This window comes from Strix uralensis, chromosome 13, assembly GCF_047716275.1.
Source record: "Strix uralensis isolate ZFMK-TIS-50842 chromosome 13, bStrUra1, whole genome shotgun sequence".
Lineage (NCBI taxonomy): Eukaryota > Metazoa > Chordata > Aves > Strigiformes > Strigidae > Strix > Strix uralensis.
In genome coordinates this window covers 12,813,575-12,841,423 of record NC_133984.1, presented here as the reverse complement: position 1 = coordinate 12,841,423, position 27,849 = coordinate 12,813,575, and the positions used below count along the sequence as shown (strand labels likewise).

The window sequence follows — 27,849 nt, the reverse complement described above, 5'->3', positions numbered from 1 at the left end:
GCCCCTCCCCGCCGCGAACGGGCGCGCGCGCGAGGCGGCGGCGCTGGGAGGGAGGGGGCGGGGCCCGAGCGCGCGCGCGGCGGCGGCGGCGGCTCCCTCCCGCCGTTTGCGAGCGAGGCTCCAGACGTCGCCGGAGAAAGGCGGCGGCGGAACGGGCGCCCGGCATCCGTCCGTTCGTCCATCGGCGGCCGCCGCAGGTACCGTGTGAGGGGAAGGGAAGGGTCGGGGGTGGCCGGAGCCCTCGGCTCGGCGTGCGCTGGCCGCGCCCTCGCCCCCCACAGCGCCCCGGGAAGGTCGCGCCCTCGCCCCTCCGGTCCCTCGCGCCCCAGGCGCCCCCCCCCGTGCCTCAGGCAGGAGCCCCCCCGCTCTGCCTCCACCCGTGGGGCTCCCACCCGCGCCGCAGCCTCCTTCTGACGGCCCCGCTCTCTCCACAGCACCCGCTGCCGGCTGCGACCGTCTCCCCGCCCTCACCCTCCTCCTCCTCCTCGCCCCCGGTTCCGCCCTCAGCGCGGCCGGCCCCGTCCGTGCCCGCGCACCGGGAGCTGTCCACGCTCCGGGACTCCCGGCGAGGCGGGGGCCGGGGTCGGGCCTGGGCCGCCTCGGTTCGCCGCCTGCCCGCGGCGGGGGCAGTTGGTGGCCGGGTGGGAGGAAGGGCGGCGGGAACCCCGGCTGGGGGCGGGGGGGGGCGGAGGGCACGCAGGAGGCGTTTGTTCCCCTCCGGCTGCAGCTCGTCCGCTGTGCTGAGGAGAACCCGTTAACCTGCCGTTAGAAACCCGGATGTCTTTTTGAAAAAGTCCAAATTATTGTCTCCAACACAGTAATGGCTTGAAATGTGGCTTCCTTCTTTCTTCTTTTTTTTGTTCCCCCGAGTCTATTATACAATGAAACTAAGTTTTATAGATTTATATTTTTCCCCTCCTATATCCTTGCTGCTTTATTTGGGTGTTTTTTAGACTTGCTGATCGTGGGAAAAGGCTAAACTGTTTTAATCTGTTCCCCCCTTGTGAAGGAAAATGCAGTTTTTGCTGCTCCTCAGCCTTGGAGGGAAACTGATTTTTCGGGTGAGAGACCTCATTGCTTCCCTCCCCGCCTTGGGTCTTTGTGTTTTGCTTTGACAGTAGAACTCTTAAACTCCCTGCTGGTGCATCCTCAGCAAGTTACCGAGCAATAGCTTTGAAATGTCTTTGAAAATCATACTAGTTTCCTTACTCGTCGAGAGATCGGATGATTTCGTAGGAGTGAGAATGCATGCAAGGAGATTTTTTGAAGTGGGCATATGAGTAGGAATTGGATTGCTTGGTAACTACAAATTAAATTTCTTTTCCCCAAGTCAAAATGACTTCAGCAGTGCTTCTTATAGGCGTGATTTTGAAAGCTATGGTTAAAGTGCGCTGCAGTCAGCTCTGTTCACCTATAGCTCTTTGTAAGTGCTTCCATGTTCATTTTTAATTCAAATGTAAGCCTCAAATTTTCATCTTGTATGTAGAAGACCAAAATTTAAAAGCCCCTGTCAAGTAAAAAAAAAAAAAACAACACTAAAAACTATTTTTTAGGAAATATTCTCAGCTACTGCTGTTAGAAACAACTAAGTAAATAGGGAGATGCTAAGGTGTTCATGGGGAGATGTCTGTATTTTTAACCTTGCTTGCTTTATGTACTTTGTGTGACATCTAATTTTTGTGGTTTCTTCTACCTGCTGGCAGTTAGGCCTTAAAAACGGGAAATTTTCAGACAGCAGAGGGAGGGGGGAAGAACATCTACAGCCACAGAAAATCAGGGTTCAAATGCAGTTGTAGTGCCTGCATCAAATCTTTTAAACTTTGAATTGGCTGTGTTGTCTTAACTCCCTCTTCTGTCAGTCTGTCTATTTGCCCTCCTTCTGCAAAATAGAAAAGATTTATAATTTTTTTAGGGGAATCCTTTTTACTTGCTCTGTGGAACATTAATCTCGTATTAGAGGCTTTTCAATGAAGAGTCAATTCAGAGATGAATGCACCCACTGTAACTGAAAACTCATGTAAATCACTAGCGTAGGGAAAAATCAGCGTTGGCTTATTATTCTGTAAGTGTTGTAAAACTGTATGTTAAGTGCACCGGCGTTATTTTATGGCTTTTGGGAAGCCTGAATACCTCTGCGGTTCAAAGCTGCCTGAGTGACAGTGCTCTGCACACTCTTCCTTGGTCAACACAACCACAGGATGAATAGCAGCAATTAAGACAGGAAAAGCAGATGGTTTCATTTTATGAAACTTAAGTAACCTATGGTGCGATATATTTATCTATGTGTTTTTCTGGTTTTTTGCTGTTTGCATCAGGGAGCTTGCATCTCTCTTTTCAGTTGTAACAAGAAAATATGCCAGTAAAGACATTAGTTATGCTTATTTTCATGTACCACAGTAAGTGCAGTTCCTGTCATTAGTCATTGTCATTAGTCTTTGGTATATGTTGATACAGAAATGTTTTCAATTTTTTTCTGCTTTTCCAGGATAAGCCTGGTAACGAACAAAGGATGTTTTTACCATTTTCTTAATGCTGTCATTGTCTGACGTCAGCACCTTGCTAATTATGTTTCCTGACTTTGCTCAATCAGTGCTTTTCTCATGTATTTTGTTTGTAAACAGATGGAAACTAAACTATTGTGTGTGATTAAATCGACTTCCTTTATACAGTCCAATTTGTAGCATAATAGTTGCACATCCTAGCTGTTTAAAATGAGCAATTTGTCTTGAAATGTTTCATACTAATTTCAGTTGTTCTTTTTCAATAGATTTTGATTAAATTCAGCTGCCTTGTACCCCAGTATAATTAGTTTATGCTTATAAACTAATTTTTGGTCTTTAATTGCAGTTTGCTTGAAATATTGTGCACCTTTGTGGAGCTTTTATATGTTTTTCATGTCTTGCAGTGAAACTGTGTGGTTTGGATGATGGTAGTGCCTGGAAGCGCCCCGGTCATACAGCAGGATCATGCTCTGGAGCCTGACTTAGGACGAGACTCAACAGAGGACTCTGCCATGGGCCCTGACACGGAGCCGGCATCCGAGGCGGTTGGCCCAGAGCTTGAGGAGGTGCGAAAGCTGCGGGAGCTAGTGAGGAGACTGGAGATTGAGAATCAGCACCCGAGAACGAAGGGTAGCAGGGGCGTGCTTGGGACAAACATGCAGAGTGAGATCCATGCTGGTGTGGATAACCATGACTCTGGTCTTAATGGAATGGAAATTAATAATAGCATCAATGCGATAACTGAGAAGCAAATCATGGCAGATCTGCACAACCAATTAAGCAAAATGAGAAGGGAGGAAGGAGAGAACAACTGCTTAAAAAAAGACATAGGTGCCCAAATGCAATATAGTTGCAACAGTGCCACTGAGGAATTGTCTTCCAACACGTGTAAGGTGGAAATGAAGACCGACGATAACATTAGATGTTCTTCACGTACGGATACAAGTAATAGCACAGAGCTTATGGGAAACTTGGTCATTGCAGGTATTGATTCCTCAGTTAAAATAAATGAACAAAATCCCAGTGAAAAATGTGGAGATCTAGAAGGTCTTTCGAATAACACAGATCTGGATGAAGTGAAAGTGTTAGAACTTGAAAATTGCAATGAAGAAGAAGATAGCTGGTATGTATCTCAAAACTTAGTAATATATGGAACTTATACTGCTGCGATTGGGAGTTTCTGTGTTTAGGTGTGCAATAATTTTTAAGGGTATAAAGTAACTTACATACAGTGCTTTGATTTTTAGCATCAAGAATGTGGTTTTCTTTATCAGCTGTTCTTATTTTTAAGACCACTGTGCCAGAGCATTATTTAAAAAAAAAAAATCAGTTTAACTGTACAGCTTGTCTTTTTCCCCTTTCTTCAGGTGCTGCTGTAGCAAGTACAGAAAGCTTCCTTTCCCTGTTAGTTTATTTATGTATAATGCACACAGATGAATGAATAATGGAGTTTTGAAACTTTGTACATAACTGTCAAATACTGTATTTAGGTAAGAATTTTGTGAAACACAAACTGAGACCTTAGACCATCTGGACTTCATGGCTTTTGCTAGTATCCGAGGAGACAAATAATTTCCATTTCCTGAATACCGTTTCTTTGCAGTTAACCTGTTTCTTTTGTTTAGAGACATGAACTGAAACAGATCAATGATGTAATCCCTAACTGACCTTACTTTGTAGGACTCTCTGCTTCACGAGCAGCCTTGTTTAGAACTTGTTTTATACATCAGCAGATTAATTTCTCTTGCCCTTTCAAAGCTAGTCCAAGTTTGAGACTAATTCCAGCTCATGCAATAGCTGTGACTTGAGATTTTACCTAGAGTTCTTAATTTTAAGACTTTGTAGGATAGTTTCAGGGGTCTGCAAATTGTGTTTCAAAATTGTGTAGCTAGAGATTAATCTGGCAGCGAAGACAGCATTGCGGAATGGCTGCTGAATACAAAACAAATATTAAACTCTAAAAATTCATTAGCTGTTATAAGTGAAGGTAAGCTTTTGTTAATGGAATGGAGCTCAGTAACATAATTACATCAGCTCAAGTCTAACTTCAAGGTTATATTAAAAACACGGGTTTTTTTCTTTGCAAGCTTTCTTTTAAAACCCAAATACTGCTTCTGACTTGATCACTAAAACTCTAGCATACCTAAACAGCATTTTGAGCAGATTTCTTAAAAAAAAAAAAAAAGGGGGGGGGGGGGGGGAGGAAGTGGGGAATACATTTAACAAGTTAAATTTGGAAGACAAGCTTCATTATTTCCATGTTAATGAAAACAGCTAGTTTTATATTCATGTTAATATAACCTGTGACATGAGAGATTCTGCAAACTATATTGACTTGATAAAGAAACCAGATGGAGTCTGAAATTTACATGGACAATGAATACTGTCCGATGCCATCAGGAGAGACTCTGCACCCAGAGGCTCAGTTTATTAACCCTTCTTTGAGTTGGTGGCTAATAAGGTCATTCATCTTTACCAGGTACCCTTTTTACTATGCCTTGTAGGATCTTCATGTTTTTGATAACTCTGTTTTCTTGTCAAATTTGGTTAATATAGGCTAACAGATTAAAATGAGGTGCCCCAAGGAGCTTAAATAAAGGTGGTATTACAGAGCTCTTGTGCAAGTTCTATTATCATAAATTACCTTTGATCATGTTGCATTGCTTCAGTCTGGTTTGTTTTCCTCTTGTCAAACTTGGTAAAACAAGAAGCTATTTTTATGATGACTTCTTGTTCTAGAGCTTGTCAGCTAAACTGAAAGTAAGGAATGAATAATGTGTGTACAGTCAGTAGTGTATGGCTGTGCTTATTGCCAAATACCTTAAATTCTCTTTATAAGCACGTGTCTTGTGTACTGTCTGTGCGGATATTCATGCATTCCTATTGGCAATATCCAGCAAACAATGGCAGGGGGGAGTGTGGGTTTTTTTTTTTAAAAAAAAAAAAACAAAACCAAAAACAACCACGACAAAAAACCCCAAAACATCACAAAAACACCTTTAAAACCTTTATATGGGTTTAGGATTAACTTTGATAAGGTGGCTTTGCTGACTAGGGGGAATTTTGTACTGCCTGGATGGAAGTAATACCTGAACGTGTCGAGCAGTGTATTAGTCAAAACAAATAGTTTACTATGTTGTAGTTGCAGTTCTTTTCTAAATATTATACATTAGGAAAAAAACTGTAGCTAATATTGGAACATATCATGTGTACTTCGTTACTTATGATTTTTGGTAACTTTTGAGAAATTCAGTGGCTTTGGTTTTTCTTGTTACTGCTGAATTGATAAATTTTAACAGCCCAGTCCTTTTAATTTGCTGACCTCTTCTTCAACATCATCTAGCAGAGGGGATGATGCTTTATACCTTAAAAGAATAGTAAGAACTCATTTTGTATTCTTTTAAAGTATGAAAGTGTTTAACACAGGGGGTGGGGAGCAGGAAGTGTTCAGAAAGAGATACTGTAGTTCTTACATCTCCATGTCGTTCTAGTTCTAAGAGTTCCAAACTTTAGGGTAATTTCTGTTGTGGTATTGCGCTTATGTCCCATGACTTCTTAGTAGGTTTGAAACCTCTGGGTAAATCTACCATGTCGATTTTTGCCACTTGAGCTGAAGTGGTAACAGCAAAAACCATTGCCCCAGGAGAGCCAAGGTGGAAGCACAAAGGAGTGGAAGCACAAAGGTGGGAGGATGTGTTACTTTTCTCTGCAGGTGCCGATACTCTGCACTGTTATGGAATTGTTGGTTTTATTTGGATCAAACTTGCAAATGTTCCTGTGCAGTTTCCCTTGGCTTCAGCAAGATTTGCATGGTCTAAGGTTTTGTTTTTAAAAACAACATTGCAATGACTGAACTCCTGTGAAACATGAGGTACCGCATCCCCTGCAGTAGCTGTAACTCTGTACTACTTCGGTGTCTGTCCCTTGACTTGCTTTCTTAGGTCGCTTTCTCAAATAGCTGTTCAAAATTGTAAATATCCTTGAGACCCAATCAAGTGAAAGTCGGCTTTCAGTGCTCTTGAGTTCAGCGTGATGCTTAGCTTAGACTTCCATGCTGTTTGCCCATTACCAGTTACCAGTTCTCTCCCTTATGCTGCTGTGCTTCAGTGCAGGTCGACTGCTGAGCTGTTTGTAGAAAGGCTGTTACCCCTACAGAAGGGAACAAACAAGGTACGCTTGCAGTAGTGTTGCCTTGTTTGTCTTCCTTAGTGTTTGTCATTCTTAGGTACTCCCTGTGTATAAGAATTAAGTTGTGATTTTTGGGGCGGTTTTTGTATTGTTGTTCCTGCAGTGATTTGTGTTCAGCATTTTGTTATACATTCCCATGCTACTTGTTTGGTGTTTTGCCAATTGTCAGTTATTTTTTCTGGTAAGACTTGGGAGAGAAAATTTTGACTTGGAATTATGATGAAATCATTCAAATTCCAACTCCCTCTGAACTATAAAGTGTTATTATTAATGTGTCATTGGATGAAAGAGAGAGATTAAAAAATGGCAGAAGTGAAAAGCCTTAAACTTTTTCAGTACTCTTTCTCCTTTTTACTGGATTAGACTATTTTTGCCTCTGTCTCCTTTGATGGCATGAGTACCGAGCTCTCTGTCCAGGCCTCACCTTGAACAACTTCAGGTTTTCTCCTTGATGGAAGGAAAGAGGCCTTTGTACAGGTCTCCCCAGTATTGCTACTGCTGGCGATTAAGATCTTGGTTCCAGTGGCAAAACTGCCAGCGGTTTAACACAGGGCTTCAGATAAGCTTTTACATATTTCTTCTGCCTTTTTAAAAAAAAAAAAAACCACCACCAAAACACACCATAAAAATCAAGCAAATCCATGTAGCAGAACATTTTCTTCACGTTTCTTTTAAGTTGCTGAGTTCCTTTTAGAAGAACATGTAAAATATGATGGGTGCATACATGAATGTGCAAGCCTACTCAGCCTAACGTGATGCTGTGTTTTTGTGGGGGGAGGAGGAGAAGAAATCCATGTCACTCAGGTGAATCCCTGTGTTGCTGCTACATCCACGCCTTGCACAGTTTTCATTCCCAAAAGCCTGTCTTTCAACTGAAAACAGGTTGTGCTGCCTTCACCTTAGTGTTGTGTTGTCTCCTGCTTGAATCTGAAAATTCAACACAGCAAGTAGTGTGCCCTTGAAATAGTCTTTGTAGGAAGAAGTAGTGTGGTTTGCTCAAATGAATTACTACTTAGGAGTTTCCTGGGAGTGCATGTTTTCAGCCTTAGCCCTATCTCCAGTGGCCTTCTATATTAATGTCTTAAGGCATTTAATTCAACATACTGCAGGATATCATCGTGGTTAGCTTGTACCATCAGAGATAGGAAAAAAATTTCTGGAGAAGTTCCACCAAACGAGGATGTGGTTCTGCACAAAATTCACATATTATACCAGTATATCATAATGAAAAATAAGGCATCTTGTGCCTCTAATTTGGGGGAGAACTCCCTAATCTCTAGATACCAATTTGTCCATTTCTGCAGGCCATGTAGTAGTTTGCCTGAAATTTTTTTCCTTGCTGACAAGACTCTACGTGACTTAGAAACAGTAATTTGCAAGGTCTTAGTTTCTCAGACGGGTCATCTTATGAAGACCTTCTAGAGGTATTTTTAACAATGGATCCATTGGCTCTATTGCATTAAATAATGTACAGATGACATCAAAAACATTTCCTGATTGTCTAGCTTGTTTGAATAGCGTGTTACCAGTTTGTGCTAGCTGTGTTTAGCTGTTACGATGGTCTGTGTAATGTCTGCCTTGCTGTGCACAATCTCTGGGTAGATGAGCTCCTTCAAAACCCAGCTTTAAGATAGCATTACCATCAGCAGTCTTCATTGCCAGTAATTGCCAGTGCTGGAGTAGAGAAATCTGAAAGGAAAAATCTACCAGCTTGTCTGACACTTGTGTGCAAAATACAACCTTTCAGGTTAAATTGCTTTTGATGGCGGAAGCTTAAAATGACTTCTTACTGAAATTCTTGAGGTACTGGCTCATGGCTCTTTCTGTAAAATGAGATGTGGACACAGTAATCTGTCTGCTCAGTTGCACTGCCAGAGTGGAGGGGGAAAGCCTTTACATGTTGCTGCAGCAAGATTGCTACCGACACTGCTCAGCACCCTTGTGCAGTCTACGTATAATATGACTCTTAAGTTGTCCCACAAGGTGCCTTTTGATCATCTCACAGACTATTGGCTGTGGCACGAGATTAAGCTAATGCGATGTTTAGAGCTTCTGTGACTTGGTGACTAGATTTTTGCTGTTTTGTTCAGCAGGATTAGTCACTAGATAGACATGAAAAAGTGGTGCCTCTTCTGGGTTTTGCAGTATAATTTTTTTTCTCTCTTTCCATTTTCTGCTTCTTGGGAATAAAGGCTCAAACCTCTACTTGGGCTAATACTATAATGTTTTTGTGTGGAGTATTTTCCACAGGATTTTTCTCATTTTTTTCCTTTCATGTTTCTATCATTTCAAGACCTGGACAGTGTTGTTTCACTGTTGCCTTCCTCAACACTGTATTGCCAGTATTGGTATTTCTGTTCAACAGTAGTATTTAGATTTGAGATTAGAACAGCATAAGCACAGTAATAAATCTGAAAATCAACTCTCTGAAGTCTGATATGTAAAGGAAAATAACTGCATTACCTGATTGAAATACACACTTTACAGAACAATTTAGCTGCCTTCTTAGCATTTTATGGAGGTGTATCTTATAAACATAAATTGTTCTAAACGTATTTAGCTACCTCAGGTCTCTTTCTCCTTGCATTGATGTATATAACTCAAAGGTTTGAAAATCAGTGTAATGTCTGTCATTTTTGGTACCACTGTAGCTACTGGTGCTAAGTGCTGTGGAAGATGTATAATAAACCAAGCATGAGTCTTAAACTGAGGTTCATTTTACTTTCAGTTTAATTTACTAATGTACTAGTTATAGAGCTTTCTGCAGCCTCAATTCTCCTCTTATGATCTGTAGATTTACTAGTGCAAATATTCCATATGACTAGGCTCTTAAATTCTCAGGCAATGCTGTCTTGCATTTTTGTAATTGATCTGATGTGTTACTAAACTGTGAGGATGCTTTTTTTTTTTTTCAGTGCAGTGTGCAAGTTGAAAGTTGTCATAGTATTTTCTAGATTCTTGGGGGGTTTTATTTAAAGCAGTATTTTCAAAATCAAACAACAGTGGCCATTAACTCCCGTAAGTCCTCCTGTGACATTGACCCCAAAAGAACCTCTAGAAGATGCTCTGCTTTTAGTACACTGGAATATGTCAGGAAGTGTGAAGAATCCCACAGATTTATTTTCGAGTGCTTATGTTCTTAATGGAAGAAAAATCTCATGTTGTGCTTGCTGTACAACTAAGACTACTTGGCTCTTACCAGAGGTGCCTTTCATAAAATACTTTATATGAGAAGGTGAAACACACTAGTAAGCAGAAACTAAAGATGCCTTATCTAAGGGTTTCCTCACAGAAGCTGAAGAAAATCTCATTCATATTTAATAAATTATGCAGCAAAACCCCAATATATCAAATTGAGAATGTGCCTAAATGTTCACTTTCTGAATTTTGTATTAGGCCTTGTAACTATCTTCTTAATTGTCATTTGCAGTTAGACAAAAGCAAATATTCAAAGCTTTTTCCATGTAAACAGAACATGCTTCACAGCCAGACTGCTGAGTTGTAGGAACAAAATGCAAGGTAAAGCTTATTCAGTAATCAGATATTTGTTAAACCCAAAAGACTTTGGCTGATGCGTAAACTGGCAGTTGTACACATACCTCATGGCATGCCTGAGTACATTTTTTCCAATGCTTACTGGATTAAGTTAACCTGACAAATCAGCCTTAGAGAATAAAACTACTAGAAATAAAATTCTGCATATTTTGAAACAGAGCAGAGTGAGTTTAGCTTCTCACAAAAGCCTGTCTTAGTTCAGCTAGAAGTGTGATGCTGTAGTAACCTGGCCTCTCTTGCTGTGGCAGTTGTGCCATGGTGGCTAACAGAGGATACCACTGGGTGGGGGGATCCTCTAGTAAAAGGTGACTTTTGGTTCTTAATATTGTCTCCAGAAAAATACTCACTTATATTTGTGGGTCTGGTGTTTTTAGTTTATCAGCTCATGGTGTGCAGTGCTCCAGAAGAATAAGCTGTGCCCATGTATTTTGAGAAGTTAGCTTGTGAAGTATGTTGAATCCTTCCCCAAAGCTACTTAGAAAGGAAAATAGTAAACCTGCCACTGTGAAATCAAACGAGAATTCCTTTTTTTTATAAGTTGCCTGTCAGTGCTCTGAAAAATTGAGTTGTGCTTACTTGAGTTTAGTGACATCATAAGTGAGACCATCTCTTGCCAATAGACTTGTCAGCTGAAAAAATGAGTGTCCTCTGGCAGACTACAGGGGACTCCGACACCCTGGGAAGCAGGTAGCCCTGTTCCGTGTGGAAATGGTTCCAGCAATCAAACAAGTGGTACCATTTTCAGCTGAAACAATCCTGGGCAGAAGCACAGAAGGAGCTGGGTAGAGCAACTACTTCCTGAAGTAGAGCAGGATTTTTCTCCCTTAACCTAAAATATGTGAAGAACAGTGTGACCTGCCCTAAGGAGGCTATTGGCCTCTTTTTTTGTTTGATGGTTTTACTGCTGCTTTTTTGGTCTGAACTGTAAAATAAATCCAGAGAGAGAGCACTTTGCTTTCTCTGTTGTATTGGATCTGAGTGGTTGTGATGCTCATTTACCCATGCAGAAACAAGCAAGATATGCTTGTGGGGTCTCTCATAAAAGATAACATTGCACATTCAGGAATACTTGTGTTCATGTTTCTCAGCATTTATTTTGTCAACAGCAAATTAGCTTTTGGATTTTTTTATTTTCATGTGTTTTTTGTGTGAAGCTTGGTATGAAAAAGCTTCTGTATGAGACGTGAGTAAAGAGACTGAATATCTACTCCCTGAAAAAGATGGGTCTGGCCAGGGGCAGGAATATTATTAGGATTTGTGAAGTCATGAGTGGCATGTCAAGAGGCAGTAGAGAATAATTGCCTTCCACCTGTATCTTATCCCCCAAGAGCCAGACAATATCAAGAGTAAATAGCAGGTGACATTTCCAGAGCAAGTGAATGGAGGTGCTTCTTCACCCCATGTGTCGGTGCATTGTGGGACTCATTGCAGTAGGGTGCTGTGGGTGCTAAAAGCAGATATGAATTCAAAAAAAGGATTAGATGGATTAACTGAAAAATATTCTGTTGAGAGCTGTTGCATACAGAGATGCTTGGTCTGATAGCCCCAAATTGCAAAATTGTGGGAGTCCGGAACAGCTTTCTGCATCAGTACGGCTTTTGGTTTGATGGTTTCTGTATTTATCCTTACTTGGATACAGGATAGGAGACAGGATAATAGGTTAGACAGGCATTTTGATGCCAGTACAATATTTTAAATATCCCAGTTGTTTGTATGTTTTATCTTGGCCAAACATTGCTTTTGTGGATAAGGACACCTGACAACTGAGAGTCCTGTAGTACGCTTCTATATCTTTTTAACATGAAGGCATTTCAGAAACTAATGGGATAACTACTAAAATAACTGATGACTTATATTAATTTTGTTGTGGAAAGTAGTATTATGAATTGAATATGAGACGTCTGTGTGAGAATGAGTAACTGGAGCAGAAGGACTTGATGTATCTTGCTGCTGGAGTGTCAAAAGTTATTGCTAGGAGAGAGAGAGTAGGGGGCAATTTGAAATTCATGCAGACATTCCTTGAAATCTTGACAGAATCTTCATGATCATTTTATGCACAAATACTGTATTTTGCACTGATGAAGGTGAAATATGTTACATCAGTGTGAGGACAGCTGTTGGGAGCAGTGTAAATCATCAAGTGTGGCTGTAGCTAGTTTGCTGGTGACCAAGAGGGCTCTTTGTCACCTTTGAGCAGTTTGCTAGGTGAAGCACTGCTGGATTGATGCTTGGAAGGAAGGTGGTGGTGTGATTGTGTGCATGGAAGAAGTCTCTTGCTCTCACAGGAGATGAACCGTAAAGCCTGTTTATGTGAGTTTTCTTGCTGCAGAGAGGTAGCAGCTGTGCTGGCTGAGGGCCATGCAAAGAGCTCATCAGAGCCTATCGGGAAAGATGGACCCGAGAGCTAGTTTTCATGTCCACAAATGACAGCTGAACTTCTCAGTCAGGTTCCTGTATATTCACCCCCCCAAAATGTAGTCTCAAAGCACATCCCTTCTAGAAAGGTATTCAGTATCTACACAACTTCAAAGACCTGGAAGTTTTCTTCTTCTTGATATGGTACACTTAATTCTAAGAAATTACATTGTGGACAAATTTAGTAGTTTGAACTTAAGTTGAGGAATCTTATGGCCTTAACAAGATCAAATAAATTTTCTGCTTTCAGAAGTCTCCTCTCTGCTTCTCTATTGAGTTCAGAGGTAATCACCTGACAGACTCTTCCAAAATTGCACAGATGCAGGTCCTTAAGTTCGTCACCACAGAGCTTGCTTTCCTGCCTGTGAATCCTTTTTATGATCCTTTGAAGGACTTCAGCAGGATACTATATTAAACATCTCATTGTAGCAATGCATTCATAGCACAGTAAATATATTAACACATGCATATTAAGATAACTTAGCTGGAACTCTTGATGTTAAAGGTATGTAGTATTATATGCAGGAAATGTATTGTCTCTGTGGGCAGATACTGTTAATGATGGCACTTCTTGTTTCTGTTCCTGCCTCTCTCATGCTATTGACTGACTGAAATCTCAATGTCCTCTACATGAGGGTGTTCTTCTCTAAGTGACATGCAAGAATTAAAAGCTGTTTAACTTTTATATGTACACAATACTGATTTTTGTTTATTCCCTACAAAAGTTAAGTGTGTTGCTAAATAGCAAAAAATGTTAAAGTACAGGGTGCTTATTTTTTGTTGGGATTTTTTTAAAAATATGAATGTGAGATATGTAAGTAAAATACTTGAGTTGCTTTTCAGTCTGACCCATATACGCTTTGACCTTTCTTGAGAGAAATTTTCTACTTATGAAATATGGTTAAGATGCTACTTTACACACAATCAGTTGTAAATATTCCAAGACTATAATATGATTAAATTTGTCTATACATAAGGCTAATCCTGTATGTATGTGCAAAACAATGCTAGGTGTATTAGAACAGTCAAAAACTTAGGCTTTAGGAGAACTTGTCTTAACATTGCAATAAAAAAAAAGGTAGCATACAGTCATACTTCCTACCTGTCTGAAAATTTCTAAATCTTCCAGTTAAATGGTTTATCCCTGAAATCTGTGAGTAGACAACTTACTATTCATTCAGTGTCTCGAAGAGCTGCTGTTAGAAGATAGGAGACAACTGTTGCCTGCAGTGCAATACAGGTGCAATATCCCGAGCTGTGGGTTTTTTAGCAGAAAATACAACAATTAGACTTCTGAAAGTAGATTACCTTGAATGTCAAGTCAGAACGACCTCCTCACCCCTGCTGTCTTTGTCATGAGATATTTTTTTGGGGTGGGGAGTGGAGGGAGAGGCAGGAATGTGGGTGATGGTGAGTATACCAACTTAACTTGTAGTAGTACTCCAACAGCCTAGGTTTGAACCTTGTCTTGCAGAGGCTGTGTACTTTCTCTGTGAAGCCATCTTTAAGTGAATTTTAATGTTGTGATAGTAAATTTTAAGTCATACTATACAATTTAAGCTTTTTTTCCCCTGTTTTTAATTTGGGTAACTTTTTTATTGCTTACTGTTAGGTATACTTAAGTAAATGCCACTTCGGTGGCTGTATGCTTTGAATTAATGAGCATTTTTTACTGTTTCCTTTCAATCCTTGCAAAGGCTCTATGTGTCCCCTAGAAAATCTACTACAGATCAGAAAACGGACTCACCTTTAAAATGGTGCCGACAGGTGTTGGATAATCCCAGTCCCGAGACAGAAGCAGCCTGCCGAACTCTTATAAACAGACTTGATCAAGGTACGTAAACAATTAGCATTGCTGCTTCAAGCGTCTGTTATTTCCATTTGTGTACTTTACGTTATTGAGAAACAGTAAAACAAAAGGAGATGTAAAGTTTGTGGTTGCTGTAGTGGAGAATATCTGCAGAGAGCGCTTCAGATGCTGTGCTCTTGGTGCGTACTTGTACAGCCATGCCTGTTTCTGTATAGAAACCTCTCTGCTTTTGGTTTACATTGGTAATGCCTCAACTAATGAAGGTAAGAGATCATTCTGTAAACATTAAGAAAACTATGCTGATTACAAGTAATAGACAAAACAAACTGAACCGTGACATTTTGCCTCTCTATTTTTTTTAAGATGCAAATAGAGGCATTTAAAATTAATTGCCAAATTGACCACCTTGTTTTCTGTTTTTTTAATATGTTCAGAGCCTAAACACTAAAATATATTTTAGTGTTTTCAGGGTCTTGATTTTTTTTTTTTTTTTAGTATTTAAACGTCTTTAATGTAAAAATATATAGAAGAAAAAATGTGCTTCTGGAGAGTGGGAGAGAGAATCATATGAAATGATTATTGCAGCTTTTTTCCTATATAAAAAGTTCTAGTGTGGAGTGTTTCTAATGGTGATTGTTCTTACCATTAGTAGTAATTCCTGGGTAAAATAGTTGTCTAATGCTCAAAGCTTACAATAATGAAACATTAAAATCTAACTTGAAGAAATGGTGTCACTTGGAATCCTAGTTTTTCTTCCAGTTTTATCATCGTCTAAAAGCACTTCATGGTGGCTTTCAGCGGTGTTACTTGACCACTGAGGGAAAATCCCTTCCTTAATCTGCCTGAAACACAAACGCTACGGAGCGTTCTGTTCAGGAGTCACATATCACCATCGTAGTTGGTATTCTAGGGTTGTAGGTTTGTGTGAGTTCTTTTCCTTTTTCAGAGCACAGAAGGATCAATTCCATATTAGCCTTTCTCTGATGTAAGAGCTGTTAGAGTAGATGCATAGTTCACTTCATGACAAAACTGAGAAGGTTACTCTGTTTCTACATATCTGTAGTACATCACCTGGAATCCATCTAGTGGATATCCTACCTTTTCTCTTTTCAAATGCCCTGCAGGTTTGTGTGTAAAATGTGCAAGTCCTGGGCTGAATTGCTGATAGCCAAGACACTGAGTGGTTTGAAGTAAACACGTAATCCTTTTCTATATCGCACAACTTTCTATATCGCACAACTTTCCTATACTGGCAGCTGTGATTTACCCTGCAGCTGGAGGAATGCTTAGTTTTACTCTTTTCTTGTAACAACTCATCACTGAAAAGCATTGTAGAGCAGGACATGTTGCAACCTCATCTGTCTAGTTTGACTCATGAACATCTAAACACAAAAGCTGTGGTTAGCAGTGTTTGAAAAAGTGACCTTTCGGAGAGGATTAACATTTGGAAGCTCAGTAATGTTCCTAACTGCTGAAAATACAACCCCCAGTTTGGTACGAAAGTTGCTGTCTGCTTGGGTTTTGGATTGTCTGGCTTTGTCTTCTGTGTGAATGCAGTAATTTTGATTTTGGTTTGACCAGTAATTTGACCTCAGTGATTTGAAGTCTGAGAGGCCACTGTTCGTTTTTTGTTTTTTGGTTTTTTTTTTTTTAGTTTATATACTAACAGTGTTTTGGCACTGCTTGTAATCAGGCTTATTTTGAGTTTAGCCTTGAAATTCCTGATTTGAGATAACAATGTAGTTTAAGAACAAATTTCATTTACTTTTATAAACCATCTGTGCTTAAAATTTTGAATGAAGGTTCATTTGATTAACTCTTTGATTTGTCTGAAATGCATCAGGCTTTATTTGTACACTATCACTCCTTTTTAACTAAAATAGCATGACCTTGTATTTGTGGAGGAAATAAAACTATTTATATAGTGAATCTTCTGTATTTTCTTAGCTACTATTCTCTCAGTGGTAAGGATTTGGTGGGTAGTTCAGCGGCCCCTTGAATATATACAGGTCACAGACTGAGTTATTTCCTTAGAGTTGTAGCTGCTTATTTCCAAATTCAGTAAGCATGGATGCAGTAAGTTTTGCTACCTGGGTTGTTCTTGATTGTTTCACTAACTTGTATGTGAGTCTGAAATATTTATTCAGTACACAGAATTGTTGTTTTTAAATGAATTTGCTCTCCTGTTAATTTAAAGGCACAGCTTTTGTGGTTTAATGCTGTTTTGATTCTATCATTAAAAATTCAAAATAACACATGCATAAACATAGTTTAATAGAGTTCTTTAAGATGGGGTGTAGAAGTGACAGATATTTATGAAAACAGTCATCTCTGAAGACCAGCACTGAAACCTTCAGAAATGTATGGCTGCTTTAGAGCCAAGTTAGTCAATAGTTATTCTTGGAATTCTTCAGAAGTGTCAAAACAAGTTAAAGGGGAGAGTGAGCAAGGGAACAGGCGCTGCTTTGCTTCCTACATCTTGTTAGTGACACCATCAAGATGTCTTATTTGAAGTACATCTGTTACAGTATTTAATCGTTTGATCTGATGCCTTAATCTTATGCTCTTTGTTTTTAAAAATAATTTGATAACCTTTATGGCTTTTTTGTATTTTTTCCTTCTAGCCAGTAGATGGAAAAACCTGTATTGCAGTCCATTGGCATCACCAAGCGCACATAATTTGAATACAGAGACAGGCTCCTGTAGCAATGCACTAAACTCTCCCGGGCACCTCAAATCGACTAACAAAGCACTACTAACCTGTGGCAGCTCAGGTATGGCATGTCAGTAGAGCACTGCAAACCTGTAGTGTTTAAAATGCAAGGAGTATTACTAATTGATACAGGGGGAACTTGTCAAGAGATGCAAGTCCACTCATGAGGTTTTCTCCTTTTAATTTGCTCACTTACACTGACCCAGGTTTTATCTGTGACATGGGAGAAAACATCCTTGCATTCTAAATGTCTTGTAGTTATTCCATGGTTTTGTTTTTATAACTTTCTCTCCATATATTTATAAATTGTACTAATTTTAAAGTCACTTAAAATAGAAAGCAGCTGTTGGAGCAAAGAAAATACTACTTTTGAATAATGTTATCATTTGTAGATGTTAACTTTTTATAAAGTTACTTGGATTCAGTTTTCTGGCTTGAGAGTTTGTGAAGTTTCTTTTGAAAATACTGATTAATGTAGGCTACAGGAAGAAGCCTTGTGCTTTAAGATAAAAGGTGTAGTCTCCAGGATAAGCCTTTAAATTGGCTGGGTGGGCACCTAAACACAAAATAACAAAAGGTTTCCATCAGACTTAATTGTGTTTTCGGTAAGATTTCCTACCTTAGAGGCAACTTACACAAAATCCTTCTTAGAAGCCTATCTTTGTAAGTGTGATAATGAAGCTTCTCCTAAATGCATTGGCCTCAAGTCTGCCTTTGCATTTAAGCTGCTCCTAAGGAGTCCATGTAGGCTCTTTCAGGAGCTTTGTTTATCCTTGATACATTTCATGCTCAGTTTCCTAGTACAAATGCTTTGCCTCTTGGCTTTATTATCAAAAGAGTCTTCCTTGATTTGTTTGTGTTTTGTGGAAATTGCTATATCCTAATTTGCATGTTTAAAAACATAAAGCATGTTTAACAGTTCCTGGCTTAAAATTTGATGTTAAATGAACCTTTTTTTTTTTGAAGGAAAAAAAAGGGTTGCATATGGATGTTTTTACAGCTGCAGGTATGCTTTTGAGATCTGCTGGTTTTCCACTGTAAATAGAAATTAACACTTATCTCTATTTTGCAAACAAAAGGATGCACCTAGGACTGATTATTTTTGTAAGCTGAGTTCTGCAGGGAAAAGTCTCCACATCAATTTCTTGGTTTTAATACGAGGTTGGTTGGCAATCTAGATGTCTAACCACCTTTTCACACAGAAACAGTTACTGATGCGTAAAACCAAAGTGTCTGTGCAACTTCTAGACTTCTTCATTCACTCAGCAAATCTCCCAAGGTTGTCAAGGGTACCAAATAAAAAGGCAAGTATAGGAAAGGCTTTGCCTGCGTAGGATAATACATGAGAGTTCACTTCATCTGTTTAGTGGCTCTTTCCTTGTGACTTGTGTAAGCGTTTGAAGTTCACCGTCGGCTTGATTGACTCAAATCTAATTTTATTTCTAAGAAAAAAGGAGCTTCCCTACTGTTCAAATGAAAAATGTTTAACAGTAACTTCCCTTAAAAACTAAACAAAAAAACCTTTTACAAAATCCAGATGTGGTATATTTTGAAGTTTCTGTAATGAAAACCATAATCAGTTCATCTTGCAATGTTGAGCCACAGCAGTTTTTACTGATGAAAGAATGTGAATGTGTTTCTTCCCCTCCCTGACTGTTTTTAAATAGACCTGCAATTTGAAATGCAACAACCAAACTGAACACACACAACTGAATTGGGAAGTTTGCTTTTTAAAAAGCTGTATTCAAGACACAGCTGCATTAAAAATACAGCTTTTACTATTAAGGAAGGTGTTAGTTACAGCAGGAAACCTATGCTTATTCATTACACTACATCCTACAGGTGCAATCCCTACTCTCATGTTGGCTTTATTTCAACTGCTTACAATGTCTTCTCACCAGAAGGAGAGAAACAGGTTTACGTTACACAGCAGTGCAGTGTTAGTACTGAGTGTCTTGACTTGGAGTGCGTATTTGTGTAACACAGATCTGCACAGATGCACCCCTTGCACTACAGTCACACTTCTATCACTGTGTTATGTAAACATCTTGAAACTGGAAAAACTTTATGCCTTTTCAAATGAGGAATTTGAGGCTTACCAGTACAAAGCAGTTTGCTCAATGTCCATGTAAGAAATTTGTTTTATGCCTGGACTTCAAATGTGTGTTTTCCATGTCATCGGTTACTACTCTTCAAAACTAGTTTAAGAAATAACGTTGGGAACCTGCTGCTTTTTCCTGCCTGTCTGGAATTAACCATTGTTTGAAAGGGTTGCTCAGCAGTGGTTTTTAGATGTTTTTCCAAGAACAGACAAAATGTTTATTTCTAGCATCACTGTTGAGAATTATTCAGTAGGTGCGCTGCCCTCTAGACTTCTTAGAACACAGCAGGCAAAACTGCGTGAGCTAAAGTGAAAGTCAATCCTGAATGGCATCATGTAGATGCTTTGGGAGACTAACTTGTATTCTTGATTTGTCAGCTGGTGTGCTACAGCCTACTTGTTGCTTTTTATTTAAGTGATGATCTCGAATCCCTGCTTGAGCAGGATTTGTATTTCTTAACATTACTTTCAGCTAGAGCAGGCTTAAGTGCTCTTAGGCTCTTGCGTATCTACTAGCTTTATCTGATCTGTCAGATTGTGGTGGGTTGTTTTTTTTGGTGAGTCTAAATCTATGTAGTACTAATTGCAACCTTGTCTTGGAATTACGTTAAAGTGATGATGTACTCTCTCCTAAAATACCTCTGTAATTTATATGGTCTTAGGTGTCTATGTTCGAGTTTTCGTTATGCTAAGAGCATATTATGGTATTTTGTAACATGTAGTATAGATAAGTATGTTTGCCATGTAGAGGTTTTACATTCACTAATCCTTCTGTGTTTCCAAAAATTTTTCTAACAATGTTTGTTTGGTTTTTGAATGTTTGGTTTTTTTTAACAAAGCAATATGGTAGTTATAAAATGGGAAAAGAAGATGGAGGTATGCTCAGCATTGCATGCGCTCTCTCAAAGATACTACCCTGAGCCAAAATTAACGTGGATGGAATGGTGGCAAGATTCTCCTGTCACTGCCTGCATCTGCCTGCCACCTGCAGATGGAGATAAGCTACCGGCTAGGTGATGCTTAGCTTTCCTGCAATAACTGTCATCTCACGTGCCAGGAAGAGCAGTATCTGAGGAAGACCAAAGACAGCTGTGATACCACATTTATGTGTATAGGGCCATTCCAGGCCTCCCACACTTGAAGGACAAGTACCAATATAACCCCAAAGTTACATGCCTTGTTCTCATTTCAGTATGTTCCTATTTCAGTAGCAAGTAGTAGTGCTCTTATGCCATGGAAAATACTGACTTGCTTGACTTAAGAAAAAGTACTAACAGGTAAAAGTTTGCACTTAATGATGATTATGATGATATTTTTAATATTATTCTTCAAAAGGAAAATTATTTGTTATTCTTCCTGATGCCTGACTTACGGAAAAACTACCCTGGTGGAAAGATCCTTCCAGGTGTTTTTATGACCTGCTGTATGAACAAGCTATGTCCTTCCCTGTAAGAGAGTTTGGTTTATGATGAGAGAAAAAAAAAATGGGTAAACCTCAGGAATGGGGAGGAGGCAATCTAGTGCAACTCTACTTTGCTGAAGCAGATTGCATGACTGTTTTTTGAGGTACTGTACTCTGAAAGCCATTTGGATCCTTTTACTCCTATGACTGCTCACCAGCACCCTAGCAAGCACTTTGTATAACTTTGCTGCTTAATATCTACATCAACAGTTGCCCCTTTCTCAAAACAGGCAGAAAGAATACTGATCTTCTCAAGTGTGTTTCTAAGCTCAAAATTACCAAGCATCCCTTTGCTACCTTCTGGACAGAAGTCCACAACTTTCTTCCTGCACAAAGACACTCTGCCTTCTGAATATTGAAAGTTAAAATACTGAGCATTGTGTTCTCAAGTAATTTCTAACTTCTTAATTATTTCTAGCAACCGTACCTCAACTTCACAACTGCATTGATTTTGTTACTGGAATAAATACTCTGCTGCTCATTCTTGGTTTTTATGTGGATGTCTGAATGCTTTTTATATTCCTCCCTCTTCTTTTCTACTAAAGGTTATTTGAGCATGCATTCTGCACTGAGCTCTCAGTCGTCTGTGGACAGCGAACTGAGTACATCTGATGATTCCATCTCTATGGGATATAAACTGCAGGACTTGACTGATGTCCAGGTTATGGCACGCCTTCAGGAAGAAAGTACGTGACAGCAATCTCCTTTTTGTTACGGTTTTAGAATTGTAGAGGAACGTAGATGGATTCCAACTGTTCTTCTTTTCCCCTTTCCCCCCACAAAAAGAGAATTTAATAGATCATTTGAAATGTTTGTGATTTGCAGGGGCTTCCTTTAAAAATCTACAGACCCAAACTGCCACTTAAACTTAGCAGTTGTGTAACATTCTCAAGATGGCACTTCTGAAAGCAGAGGATAGTCTTGAAAGTATTATCATAGAATCACAGAATGGTTTGGGTTGGAAGGGACCTTAAAGATCACCTAGTTCCACTCCCCTGCCACTGGCAGGGACACCTTCCACCAGACCAGGTTGCTCAAAGCCCCGTCCAACCTGGCCTTGAACACTGCCAGGGAGGAGGCAGCCACAGCTTCTCTGGGCAACCTGTGCCAGTGTCTCACCACCCTCACAGGAAAGAATTTCTTCCTTATATCTAATCTAAATCTACCCTCTTTCAGTTTAAAACCGTTACCCCTCGTCCTATCCCTACACCCCCTGATCAAGAGTCCCTCCCCAGCTTTCCTGTAGCCCCTCTAAGCACTGGGAGGCTGCTCTAAGGTCTCCCCGGAGCCTTCTCTTCTCCAGGCTGAACACCCCCAACTCTCTCAGCCTGTCCTCACAGGGGAGGTGCTCCAGACTCCTGAGCATCTTTGTGGCCTCCTCTGGACCTGCTCGGGCAGGTCCGTGTCCTTCTGATGTTGGGGGCCCCAGAGCTGGACACAGCACTGCAGGGGGGGGTCTCATGAGAGCAGAGTAGAGGGGGATGATCCCCTCCCTCGACCTGCTGGTGATGCTTCTCTTGGTGCAGCCCAGGATACAGGTGGCTTCCTGCCTGATCCAGTCGGCCCTGATCCAGTTCCCATTAAATCACTGGTAAATTTTCTGTTGACTTCTGTGTGATTTGGATGAGGTCCTAATTGAAGATCAAGGTGGAACAAAGTGGTTGGATCTGGTTTTCTGTGCAAATTAATCATTAATTTCATTTACAGGAAATAGAGAATGACGTTCTCTGGGGTTTGAGAACATTTACTTTCTTTTAGTACTGTACCTTTATAAATTTAAAAAATATTATGATCTAGGAATTGGAATATGAGGCCAAAAAGAGCAAAAGACTTAAGATCTTGTTATCAATTTATTACACCTGAGTGCAGCTGAGGAAAAGTTGTATTAAAGTGAATAAAGCAAATAACAGCCTTTTTCTTTCTAAACGCAAGTATTTTCTTATGCTTTGTGATCACTTAAAAAATGTCAAGAATCCTGTCACATTACAAAGTTTCCAGTGAAATATGAAAAGCACTTCATCTTCAGAATGATGGAAACTTTTTGTATTTGCATTGTGAAGGGAGAAGAGTGGGGAATGCTTGGCTTTTTTTTTTAATCCCTGCAGTGAAGGAACTGCACTGAGATCAGGGTTTTTCAGAACTTTGATGCTTTTCTCAAGCCCTTTCAACCCATTTGCTAAATTAATTCTTGGTAACAAGTTGCTTGTATTTTGTTAGGCAAGAAGATTTAAATAAAGGTGTAAGTTGGGGGAGGACCTGTAAATAAACCAGACAGATGCACTGTAGATGTCAATGAAAAACAGGCGTTTTTTCACATGGAGGCAGAAGTTCAAATCTTTGTTTCAACCTGTTGAAATGCTGGTGGGTGCATAATTAATTGAACTAAAAAATTCATACTGTAAATTAGACTTCTGTACTTAGTTAACCTAACAGAGCTTGCATGGCAATATATAGTCCACAATCACAGCGGCTTGTGTGTGTGACGTAAAGAGTAATTCAGGTCAGTTTGAATATTAACTCTTTGCTCTAATTAAACGGTACCGATATGGGTGACACTGTTCTATTTTAGAGATTCCATATGCTGCAAGTACCTTCAGTAAAGAAAGTTATTGACTTGACTCTCCTTCCAAGGTGAAATGAATCACTGATAAAAGCATTGCTTCTGAATTTGTGTTGCAACTGGGTAAGGAATTTCTATTTTAAAGTCGGATGACTTTGAACCATGTTGCCCTCTTATCTCCAGGCCTCCGTCAGGATTGTGCCTCTAGCTCTGCTTCTGTATCACGTCGCAGTTCCAGTGCCTCCCTTCACTCCCTGCGAAGAGGTACCTACAGTGACCAGGAGTTCGACACCTACAGCCTTGAGGACGAGGATGATTATGATTGCTCCCTGTCGTACCGTAGCACTCACAGATATTCGCCATCTCCGCTCAGTTCACCCCGATGTCAGTCCCCTTCTTCCAATGCAGATTATGGCAGGTCATCCACTTCCCGTATCCGTCCCCCAAGGAGATCTGTGCAAAGTCCGATGCAAGACCGGCTCAAGTATGCAAACAGCGAAGGTAAGCGAGTTGTGAGCTGTTGATAGGAGTCAGTGAAAATAATTTTGCCGTATGCATTTCAAAAGCTCTGTTACTTAATGGAAGCTAAGGATTAGTTACACACTTATCTACTTTTAAGTGCCTGTTTTTTTCAAGAGATAGTCTAAACCATTATACATCTCCATTACTACCAGAAGCAGCAAATAAGAGAAGTTGCTCTTGATTTCAGAGGAGATGCGCCACAGCATGCCCAACCTGGCCAGGACGAGCCTTCGAGCTTTGGAGTCTGTACGGAGCAGTCGAAGCTTGGAGTCAGACCTGCAGGTGCCAAGCAGTCGAATTCCAAGAACTCAGCAACGGTCAGCAGGTCAGTGCAACGTCTTCTACACACGCTGCTGCAGTCCATTTCCTTTTGTCTAACTGACCTGACTAAACCTGAGGCCCTTAAGGCCTGATATCCTGACATGTTCTTAAAATACTGTTGCCAACTTGCTTATTCTTTCATTATTCCATTTCCAGGTCTGGCTCCCAGTAAGCTCAGGTATTCCTCCAGTGCTGGGCAGTCTCCCTTAACAGTGCGACAACCAATGAAAGCGGGGTCATGCACAAACTCTCTGCTAACACCCAGGCAGCCAGTAAAAGCCTGTAGTTACGCAAGTCCTGTTAGTGGAGTTCGAAAACCACAGGCATCTTCACTTAGTACAGGCTCTTCCAGTGGCAGTTGTACTACCAGAAGCAGTAATATAGTCACTGTGGCAAAAAATTCACCCATTAAAGCACGCACATCTGTTGGAGGAATCTCGGTGTCCAAGAGCAAGCCGACACCACCATCCAAGAGGTAAGTGTGAGGCTTCATGCCTCAGAGACTTAAATGTCTGCCTTTATTTCACAGATTAGAAATGCTTTTTTATAAAGTGATGTTCATCTCTGGTTTTAAAGTGTGACACAGGTGTAGAGTTGGGTTAGCTGATTAGCTTTAGATGTAGGGTTGCGGTGTGGGAGCCCTTAAAGAAATGGTAGTACTTAGCTGGAAGATCTATGGATGTTAAGTACTTTGCCCCCAGTCAAGAAGCAAAGGGTTGCAGTTTCTTTAAATACCACTAAAATTAAATTCTGTGACTGTATGTGAACTGACAGGCTGGGACTCAGCAGCTTCTGGGCAAGATACCCCTTTTCACCGTGTAATCTGTGACCAAACCATTCAATATTTCAGTATTCCATCTGTTTAAAAAAAACCCGTTTTTCTTAAAGCTAATTATGCAGGAAAATGAAGAGGCATAGACTCAAACTTATTTCTATAAGAAATTAACCTTATGGCACATATTTATTTGGTGTGTACATCTGGTTTTGGGAAGGGAAAAAACTCTTCCAAAGGACTAAAACTCTCTTTACTGTTAATATAATAATCTTCCCAGATGACCTACTTTGGTGCCTCTAACTTTGCTACTGGTAAAATAAGTTTGGTGGGTTTTTTTCTTCCTTTAGTTAGGACTCTAGGTGGGCATTGTCCGAGGCCTACTAAGGTTTTACAGTGGTTTGAAAAATAGGACAAATCAACAAGGCTTGTCTTAAGCATGATTCTGTATCATTATAGTAACTTCTTCATACAACTGGGTGAAAGCAGAGCATATATAATGGTTTCCAAAAACTTACAATTTTTGTCTGATCTGAACTGATTTAGGGGCCACATCTTAATCCAGAAAGATGGAATGGGTTTTTGGACTTTTTTTTTGACGTTTATTTCTAGCTTTTATGATTTAGCTTCCTATTTAGACAGTGGATATCTGAAGTTTGTAGATAGTCTAAGCAACAGATGTTTAGTTAGAATATATTCAATCTCTTTAAAGAGTAAGGCCTCTAAGATGCTTGTAACAACTATATGCACAGCCTGCTTTATGCCATTTTAGCAAAACGTGTTCTTAGCCCATTGTCCTTAAGGCACCTGCTGGGCTTTTGTGTGTGGGAAATCCACCACCATGTTGCCAAAAGCTGTTTACACTACAATCATAATGTAAACTTCTGTGATTGAGGGAAGTTGATTCAGTATTAGACTAAGAAGCAGTAAGTACTTGATTTTTTTTTTTTAATGTCTTGGACTCATACATAGGAAAAACCCACAACAGTGTTAATAACTTAGTGGAGCAGGATAAATATGTCATGTTTAAGGACTCAGTAATAGTCACTTCATTTCTTAAAATGGCTGCTGCTGTGTCTGTTCTGCTGGTGCAGGGGACATGCAGGCTGTGCCTGTGTGACTGCAGCAGTTTACCTAAGGCAGGCAGATGTTGACATTGTCTAAAGAGACGTTGCAGAAGCCCAGTGCAAACTAAAACCTCCAACAAGCATTCCTCTGTACAGCAACAACTTGCTGGGGACTTCAGCAGCTGTAAGAAACAGTGACTTTCTTCTTTGTGTCTCAAACCAGGTTTCTCCAGTCAGCACAAACCACTCAGGCCACTGAGGATGATTCCTGGAAGGATGGGTGCTACTGACAACCCAAAATGCTGATGTACTGCCAAACACCTCTGTGAAGCAGACCCCCAGCTGGCTGGGTGTAAGAACGTTATTTGGAAATGAAACTCAAGAGCCCCATCACACTGCAGACTGATGTATATAGTTCCTCTTGAATGCAAACTACACTCACCTCTGTTCTGCCCAGAGCCTGACCTCTTAGTGGTGGAACAGACAATTGCTTTACTGCGTTTCCAACATTCAAAATGTTACTGAAGTATGAGTCTTCACATGAAGACTGAAAATAGCCTTATTTCATCTAAACTTCTACTTGCAGCCCTTTGGAAGGTTTGTCACAAAAAACTTGTGACCTGCTCCTCAGGCCACCTGCTTAAAAAGGCTGCTGGTTGTCTTGTTTGTGCCAGAAAGCAGCTCTGAGCTGTTGCTATGGTGTTGCATAGCAGTGGCTGGGGGAGTCTAGAAATAGCTATATAGATGTTAGAAGTAAGACTTTTAAAATTCCACCTGATGTACTTTAATATTTGTCTGAAACTCAACTGTTTGGTTTTGGTTTTTTACATTCTATACAGAAGTAATTTCTGCTACTTTTTATTGTTTGTTCTAGAAGAGGAAGCAGGTTTTTATAACTGTAGTACACTTCAAGCTGTTGTAGTCAAGCGTGTGCATCACAGTTCGCAAGTGAAGGAACAGTACACAATATTTGTGTGGGTTTGTGAACAGGCAGTTGCAGGGACAGGGGATGCTATTTAAAAACAACTGTTCATCAGCATCTTCATCTCTCAGATGAGGAAGCTAACAAACACTGGTTAAAAGTAAAACTTTTTAAAAAATACTCCCCCCTGACTGATTTGGCCTGAAGTGTTTCCCTTTGATCTCTCTCAACTCACCCCTAACTGTCCTGATTTTTGTAGAAGTTTTCTACTGTCTCTTTGGCTATGAAGGATTCTGTTTCAGTGTCCTTTCCTCAGTGAGTGCTGGATGCTATGAATACAGTCTTAGTACAGAAAATATGCACTGATAGCAACGTTCTCCCTGCCATCAATGTGATTTTGATAGTGTAGTTTAATAAAATGTTATGGTGCTGGAATAGATCTGCTTTATTCAAACAGCAAGTCTGACTTGAGTGGTTTTTGTGCTAGGAAGGAGGCTTTTCCTGACAGGCCCAGCCACACAGCAGTCTGATTCTGCACAGGTAAAGAGGGTGACAGAGGAAGTCTCTTATAATGCAAGTATTGATAATTACCTTTAATCTCCAGGGATTTCCTAAGAATGAGGTGGGTGTTAGCAAAGGAAAACTTAATTCACAGCACTTGATTCACATCTTTTCCAGGAGAACATCCACAAGTGGCCAAAGCAGAACAAAATACGGGAAACTACACTTGCAAATAGGAAGCTCTGCAGGGTGCTTTACAGCAGAGATCACTCTGCATCAAGCTTGCTTTAGAAAGAAAAAAAAAAAGAGGAAGAGACAGTTGATATCAAATTGCTGTTTCAGCCTAGCTCACCTATGTGTTCCTGTACTAGAGTCATTTTGCCTAGAAGGATAATCGTGGCCCAGGACTGGCTGTGGGAGTAGCTGACTCTTCTCAGCC

At 40.1% G+C, this 27,849-nt stretch overlaps 1 protein-coding gene across 2 annotated transcripts; it reads left to right on the top strand.

The window, feature by feature from the left end:
* The first annotated feature begins 82 nt into the window (after positions 1-82).
* LOC141949304 (SLAIN motif-containing protein-like) lies at positions 83-27,361 on the top strand. Of its 2 annotated transcripts, XM_074882748.1 has the most exons (9): positions 83-197; positions 2,906-3,624; positions 14,357-14,493; positions 17,094-17,243; positions 21,291-21,431; positions 23,489-23,806; positions 24,015-24,152; positions 24,305-24,623; positions 26,211-27,361. In XM_074882748.1, exons 2-9 carry the CDS (start codon positions 2,924-2,926, stop codon positions 26,275-26,277), a joined length of 1,971 nt encoding a protein of 656 aa, XP_074738849.1. In that variant the 5' UTR covers positions 83-197; positions 2,906-2,923; the 3' UTR covers positions 26,278-27,361. The 2 variants fall into 2 exon arrangements, with proteins under 2 accessions (XP_074738849.1, XP_074738850.1); XM_074882749.1 differs by lacking the exon at positions 17,094-17,243.
* The last annotated feature ends 488 nt before the right edge of the window (positions 27,362-27,849 follow it).